We start from the raw sequence: 7,858 nt of genomic DNA, 5'->3' as shown, positions 1-7,858 counted from the left end.
GATGCTCTGGTCCCCGTTACTACCGGCGCAGCTCCGCCCGCCTGCCCGCCGCTCCCCGCCCCGCTGCGGGACAGGATGTCCCGCCTCCCGCCGCTCTCCCGATTGGCAGAGAGCTCGGCTGGCGCACGGGGGGCCGAGCTTTCCCCGTCTCCAGTAGCGGAGGAGCGAGGGAGGGATCGGCGAGCGGCTCCGCCGGCGGAGGGGTGGGGGGTGGGCGGGCGAGGGAAGGAGGGGCGAGGATTACCCGGGGCCGAGCGGGCGGCGGTGCAGCGAGAGCAGGAGCCGCCGCCGTCGCTGCCGCGGCTGCCCGGTGAGTGTGGGAGCCTCGACAGCCCTGTCGGGCTCGGGGGGAACGGGGAGGTAGGGGCGGGAGCGCCGTGGTGGGCGGGCAGGCGGCGGGGGGAGCGCGGCCTCCGCTCCCCGTCCCGGGAGCCCCGCGGGAGGAGGAGGCAGGGCAGGGGCGGCGACCCCTGCCCGGGCGGGGCTCTGCCTCCGCCGCCCGCCCCGCTCCCCGCGCCCCCGCCCTGTCCCCGGGCTGGCCGGGGCGGGTGGGAACCGCGGCTGGCGGCCCTCAGGGGCGGTGACAGCGGGACGTGAGCGCGGGGGTGGGATGCTCCCGGGAGAGGGGGAGCCCCCGGCCTCGGCCGCCGCCGGGAGGAGGGGGTGCGGGTGACCCTGATAATCGCTTTATGTTGGCCTGCGGCTTGCGTAATCTGCGATCAATTATTTATTTCATGCACCACTTACGGGGCTGAGGGGCAGCGGTAAGGCCTTTGGTGTGGCTCAGTGCAGCAGAAGGGAGGCTTCTTTCCCACTGGTGTGATAGGGGAGGGATGTGGAGGCTTTTTTCCTAGGTTCAGGTAGTATTCCTAATGCGTGTTCCTCCTTCCCTGCAAATTCCGGGGATGTGAACGAGGGAGGTCCTTCTTCATGGACATCTTTTTAAAGATCAAGTGGAAGCCGTCCTAGTCTGAACAAAAATAACCTTGTGTGGTTTACTTCATGTGCTAGATTGTCTCTTATTTATTTATTTATTTATTTTTTCCTCCGCTCATTCTGTAGCAGGTTGGGCTGCTCAGCCAGCCTGGAGAGAAGGCTGAAGAAGGAAACATGTCTTCTGATTCTTTTTGTCTGTCTGCTCAAGCAAGGTTTGACTCCAAATGGTTGAAGACAGACCTGCAGGTAAGAAGTTCGATGGTCATAATGCATTGTGACCTTTCAGGTGCTGGTCAAAGATGCTTTTAGTCTAAAAAGCTTGACAAGTGGAACACTGCAGCTCTTGAGATAGTGTATAGGTTTTCCTAAGTATGCTGATTTATAAGTGGTTTTGAAGAAACACTAAGTTATTTTGAGCTGCAAATAGATCTACATTTTCAGTCCAGTCCCTTCTGCTTTGAAGCAAGCTGTGCTACATGTGTATGTTATCTTTTCTGAGTGTCAGAATCCCTAGCAGAGAATTTGGCATTTCTGCTAGAACTATAAATTCTTATTTGGGCTGTTGCTAAATGTCTTGCCTGCATATGAGCTAGCAGTTTTAATGCACGGGAGAATTGAAGTGAAAGGTGATGGAAATGTAATTTATTATTTGAAGAATGCAAATTAGATTCTGCTGTAGTTGTTTACATTGTGGGTAGAGGGTTCCTTTAAGTTTTGTTCTTTTTGAAGGGAGTTAAATTTTTGTCAGAGGTATGGGGTTGAAATGGAAGTGGTCTTCATTGAAATATGCCAGTGTTTGGTGGAAGTTTTCTTTAGTCTTAGAAGATTTCTTTATTTAGCAGAGTTGCATGATATGGGGAGTAGGAGGATGCTGACATATTTTCCCAATCCAGGTTTTACGATTAAGTGGAAAATACAGAGAAATAGAATAGTTTGGGTCAGTTATGTTTGTTTTAGATGAAATGAGTAACTAGATTAAGTCCTTGTGTCTTTGCCTTCCATTACCCAGATGTTGCATATCGATCCTGTACTTTGAATAACCTTTCCAAGTTTCAGCTCAAAACTGTGGAGTTCTTTCTGGGATGGGCCAGCCAGAAATCATTGTTATTCTTTTGTTACTGTTAATAATAGTGCTGCTGAAAAACTCTTAAAAATTCCGTCTTTGTGACTTTATCCCAGATTACCTGCTGATAGTCTACATGCTTGGGTTGAGTTCTTATGGTTAGACAAGGGTTTTTCCCCATGCAGTTGTGATTTAAAATCAGCCTTTCTCCAGTATTTTACATCAAACAAGATAAATTGGAATCAGAAGTGACAGATATAGCCTAAGAGGTTCCATTATTTAGTAGGTCTTGAATGTAAATGCTATGAAATGACAGGGCTTGCTCATGATTTGTCTAGATTAATTCTATTTTCATCTTTTGTTCCTACCAAAGTAAAAGTTTCCATCTAAAGTCAGATGTTTTCTCTAGTGTAGTAAATAAAGATGCTATACAACATTTTGGAGATAAGAGTATCAAGAAATATGGAAGTTTTTTTTTTTGCTTCCAGAAGGGTGGCTTTTAGATCACAAGTGTATTGCTTCAATGATTGTTGAATGCAGAAAAAATTATCTGAAAAAGTGACAGCCTTTGTTTGTAACACCTGCTGACTATGCATTGCCTTTTTTTTCCTTCTGTATTATATGGGGTGAAAAATGTGACTGTTCATGTGATTTATCAGATTTTTCCTTTTTTGTAGTCCCTTTTTAATACATCCCTTTTTTTCCTATTTACTTAAAATTTTGACAGGAGGGTTTCAGTTGTCATCCAAAGTTTTAAGGGTTATTTTCAGTTGTGTGTATAAATGCAATGAAATATTTGTGATTTATGAGACTGTAGTTTAGTTTTTGTGTTATAAGAATTCCTTTTAATAACAAAAATCTTAATTTGCACCATATTTCTATGAATAAACAGTCTTACTTACAGGAATTCTTAATGAGCAATAGCAAGTTAGACTCTAATTGCCAGAGTACTCTTTTTTTTTTTTTTTTCTTCCCATCAAGCTGTAGTCAAAATAATGAGAATAATGAAATAAGAGAACAGCAATCATTTGTGATCTGCTGGACACAAACATCAGTTCTCTGGAATCTGAAGACAAGCCAGGCCTCCTGGGTATAATATAATTTTCTTATTAGGTTACCTGTTTTTGGTATTACCCAGGTCCTTATCACAGAACTCTTAATTGGATACATGTGTTCAGTATTTTGAAAAATTGAGCATGTGAATCTTGCATAGCATCTTTTAATGTATTAAATGGCAGATGCCTTCTGTAAAGGAAAGGGGTTGTGTGCTCTGGAGAATTTTTCTACTACCTGAATGATTGTTTTAGCTACTGGTTGACTAGCATGACCTAGCTGCGTGTGGTTATTTTTTTAATAGACGTAAATCCTGTGTCTTAATCCTTTAAATTCTATGTGTACTGAATATGTAGATTTCTTAATGTGCATGTTTTTACTGTCTCAGCTGTAGAAGAACCCTATTGGTGTTCAAGAGGCTGTCAGCAGGAATTGAAACGGTGAACACAGTAGTATGAGAGAGTTGAAGAAGATATACTAAATTTATGTAAAGGGATTTAGATGACTACAGATTGTTTTAGAATTGGACCATGAAACTTTTCACTTTGTAGCTGCATTTTTAACTTCCAAGTATGCAGCAGTCCAGGAATGAGGAGGTGATGAAAAAGAATTATTCTGAGAAATTACCTTAGGAGACACACAGAGACTGATTAATTTTTAAAATAAATTCTGCTGCTGCAAAATTTGGGGTGTGTAGCTAGGATTGGAAGTAAAAGGGTTTCATTTGGTGTCCTAGTAGTCTCCAAAGTACTTTTTTTTTACTTTTTCTTTTGTCACTGTTGTCAGACAGTTTGTTCTTTAGGCTTAATAACTGGCAGTTATTGTAGATTAAGCCAATGAAATCTCTCTGAAAATTATCATATTCTTTTTTTGTTTTAGCTCAAGAAGATATTGCATGAATAATGTAATGCACAATACTCTAGTATTATTTGCATTAATAAGTATTATATTGTGGTATTAATACAATAAGAAGAGAATGACATGTGGATTGTAGCATGGCTTGTGTTTAATCACCTGTGTGCGTCACTGTTGCAGCTGCTGTCCAGGCCAAATTTAAATGTTCTTACTCAGTTTTGGGATGTTACTGCTGTGAGACAAAGGCAGTGTGATGTAGTGTGCTATTACTGTTCTTAAGTGAATATCAAAGGCATGAGTGCTTTTGTAGTAGCAGTGAGCCTCTGGCCTGCAAGATTACCTGACATGGTGTGAAATATTAATGGAACTTTATGTTCACAATGTTTATTGCTTACATTAATTTTTCTGAAAGTGAACAATACTATTTTAGGAAGCCGAAGTGCTCTACAAAGGTCCAAATTTTGCAACTTGTCTTTTTACAAACTCTTAAATTGTTTGTGTGATTTATGGCTACTAGTGTAATTTTGAAGTGCTCTGAAACATTTATTTTACTTAAAAATATCTGAATTTCCTGGTGGAGCAAAATAAGATACTCTATCTTATCTGAAAAAACAAACTGTTACAGCAGGTGAAAAATCAGGGTAGTTCAGCTGAATATGGGAATGTCAATATACAGTATATATGTAGTATGTTCTCCTATGACATGTGTCAATAGGATGTGAATAACATCACCATTAATAAAACAGTCCTATGAAGCTATAAAATAGGTAGATTTTAGTGCAGCCCACTTTTTCATGTGTCATTCTTAATACAGTTGCTTGTAAAGTTAGTGTATTATTTCAATTTCTAAGTTACTTATTTAGATTTGAATTAATACATTGAAAACACCTACCTATTGATGACTGTTACCAGTGGAAACCATCATGTTTATAGCAAACACTGTGTGTAATGGGTGATTGTGTTTGTGACAGTTCCTAAGGAAGACATCCTTGATTATAAAAAGGGAGGATTAAAACTATTTACTTAAACCTAGGTACCCAGTTTGCAGAATCAAACTGTGCTTAAAATAATTCTGATTAAATAGATGTACTGTACAACTAAATTAGAATCTTATGCAGAGACCTTTAATTAGTGATGGATGAATAACTAAAAACTAGAATTGCTGTGAGCTAATGGGATGCATGTGTGTGTTCAAATGGAGTTTAATTAGGCTGCTTATTCTGGATCCTGTGGAGAACTGTTGTGCTTAGTAGCAGGAGGAGTTAGAGGGAAAAACTTTCATTTTCCTGTACTGTGGAGAAAAACTTTAGGCAAACAGTCAAGGTTCAAGAGCTGTCTGTAAGAGGAATATGAGGCATTTCCATCAGTTTTCATTGAGTTCATAGTTGGCAGACTATTTCTGTCATTATCTTTTGCCACAAAGATGAAAATGAGTTTTTAAAATGAAATTGCAACCTTTAAGAGTTGCATTGGTTAGAAATTTTCTTACCCTTCCTTCAGAGTTACATTTGTCATTTTGTTTTTCTTGAAAATTCCCCTCTTCTAACATTTAGATCGGAGTCTTGTGAGATTATGTAAAGAAATAATGCCTTGGCTACTAAAACTGAGAAGCTGGTGAAAGTTGCCTTCTCAATTTTGTTACTTTCCTGTTAATCTTTGTTTTGGTTTTCTGATCAAAAAAATGAAGGGCTTTTTTTGGAAGTTCTTACAGCAAACTGCAAATGGGGATTCCTTTGTATTTAAAGGAAGTGAACTTTGCATTAGCAATATTTAAAAGTTATTTTAAAAATGAAGTAGTGCTGTATCTCTGAAGTAAGTAATTTCCAGATGGTGGGACAAACACTATATGTGGTGTGATAGGTTAGAGAAATTAGATTTAACACATAGGTTCAAATACTTGTGCTCAGACAGACCTATTCTTTAAATGCATATATATAGTTTCTAAATTTGAGGGAATTGCATAATTTTTCTTTGTGTGTGACTATTAACTTTTCCAGCAAATAGAAGACCAGCACCCTGCTATTATGGGGACATTTCTAGATGAACCCCAAATCTGTTGAAGCAATGTGGGGCTGCTGAACTTCTTGCTCTCTGAGCTTTTGAGCACTGTGTTTAGGTCTAGTGATGTTGCACTGTGCTCTGCATAGGTGTGATAAGCAGCTGTGGTTTCAGGGCATGCTTCGTTCAGCAGGGAAGGAAGGAAGCTAGGACAAAATACTAAGACAACAATGAAAAAGGAAGCACAAATTGAATGGATTCATAAAAGCAAAAACAAAAGAGAGACTTAGGAAAGGACTTAGTGTTCTGTGATTTTCTTCACTACTACTTGGACTGAAAATGTTTTTTGCTTAAATATTTTTCCAACAAGAAAAGTTTTTCTTTAAAATACAGCCAGTGGCTAATACAAAAATAACTGAATAGATGAACAAAGTCTCCACTACCCTTGGCAATTCTGAGGTGAAGATTATTTAAGTAGCTTATATTTTAAATCCATATTGATGTTCTGTGGTTATGAAGTAATTTTCTTAAATTTCCAGTGCAATTATATAATCAGGAATCCTACCTGAGTCAATCCTCATCCTTCTGTGTGATTTTGTTTTCCTGGCTTCGTTTTTCTTGAGTTCAGGTTAACTTTTATGAAGGCTTCTATGCTTTCTGCAAGGAAGTTTATGAAACCACGTTGGGAACATAATCTAATGTACTACATAGTGTTTGCCTAATTAAAACAGTTGACTTCGAAACAAAATCAGAGCTGCTGATTATTCTTAACTTACTGAAAGCAAAATTGTAGCAGTGCTTTGAGAATTCTCAGGAGCTTACCCGGTTATGGTTGCAAGATTTAATTTTCTTGAAATGGAAGGAAATGTTAACGCCAGTGTCTCATTGCCTAGAGTTGATGGGGATGGACGGGAATTTCACTGCCAGCCCTGTTGGAGGTTGGCAGCAGCATATGTCAGCAACCAAACTAGATACCCCTTGGACTTAATCAGATGTTGTACCAGACAGAATAAATTACAGTCCTAATGCAGAGATAAGATTAACAAAAGATAAGAGTGGGGGCAGCCCAGTTTACGGTAGAAGTTCACTTTAGAGTCTCCTTAGGCCCTCACATTTTTAGTTTGGGATAAGTGAGCAGGGCTGAGCCTTAGGTCTGCGTGGGAAGTATGGATTTGTTGAGATACATGACTTTCAAGTGCAGGGATCAAGACCTGGTTTGGGGATGAGAAAGTGTGACAAATGATGGATGAGGCTTGGGGTTTCTGAAGGTGAGATGCGTAGGAGATGGGGATTGAAAAGAGGTCAGTAGATGCCACGGGAAAGAAAGGACAAGGGAGAGTTTTGACACGGGGGGTGAGTAGAAGGATTAAGAACATGGGCCAAAATTGCAAGGCAGTGGATAGTAGTAATGGAGTGTAGAGCTGCTGTTGTCCTGGTCTTTGGAAGGAAGTGTTGAAGTGGTGGGGCAAGCAGGGCCTTGAGGAGGAAGTTTACAGAGGGTAAACTAACATCATTAGTACTGTTGTCAGTTGCAAAAGTTCAGTGAAAACTTCACTATTTTTAATTTGTTAACCTACTGAGTTTAAGTTCATCCCTTTAGAAATTTACAAATGAAGTTACTAAATTATTAGAGGGAAAGATGTTCATGTGAATCAAGCAATCTAGTGAGAGAGACTTTACAAAACACAAGTAGCTGCTCTTGTGTTTGAAACCTCCATATGTCAGGGATAATGAAGACACCAAGTGTGTTTTTTTCTTCTCTTGCACTGTACCACCAATTGCCTTGTGAGCATTCTTCAAATAACTTAGTGGAAGAAGTACCTTTTTTCTTTTTTTTTTTGAAAGCAGAAACCAGAGAAATATTTTCAGATTTGTTCTGAAGAAAGTTTTAGTTCTCTAGTTTGAACACTGAGATGTGTTGATAGACTCTTTATGTATGACTGAATGGGAGAG

The 7,858-nt window shown here is 40.1% G+C and overlaps 1 protein-coding gene across 4 annotated transcripts in view; it reads left to right on the top strand.

Annotated features, from left to right (window-relative positions):
- Positions 1 to 215: 215 nt before the first annotated feature.
- HERC2 (HECT and RLD domain containing E3 ubiquitin protein ligase 2) overlaps positions 216 to 7,858 on the top strand; it is a 102,443-nt gene continuing 94,800 nt past the window's right edge. For 3 of the 4 annotated variants that reach the window (XR_004496946.1, XM_015626999.3, XM_015626978.3), the window contains exons 1-2: positions 216 to 310; positions 1,063 to 1,182. Coding sequence is in view for 3 of the 4 variants with exons in the window: in XM_015626999.3 (XP_015482485.1) it covers positions 1,111 to 1,182 (72 nt within the window). In the remaining variant the exon portion in view is untranslated. The remainder of the gene's footprint in view (positions 311 to 1,062; positions 1,183 to 7,858) is intronic. The other variant, XM_015626991.3, reaches the window with a different exon arrangement.

This window comes from Parus major, chromosome 1 (genome assembly GCF_001522545.3).
Source record: "Parus major isolate Abel chromosome 1, Parus_major1.1, whole genome shotgun sequence".
In the NCBI taxonomy this organism is placed as follows: Eukaryota; Metazoa; Chordata; class Aves; order Passeriformes; family Paridae; genus Parus; species Parus major.
The sequence above is the reverse complement of the archived record's forward strand: the minus strand, read 5'-3'. Positions and strand labels throughout refer to the sequence as shown.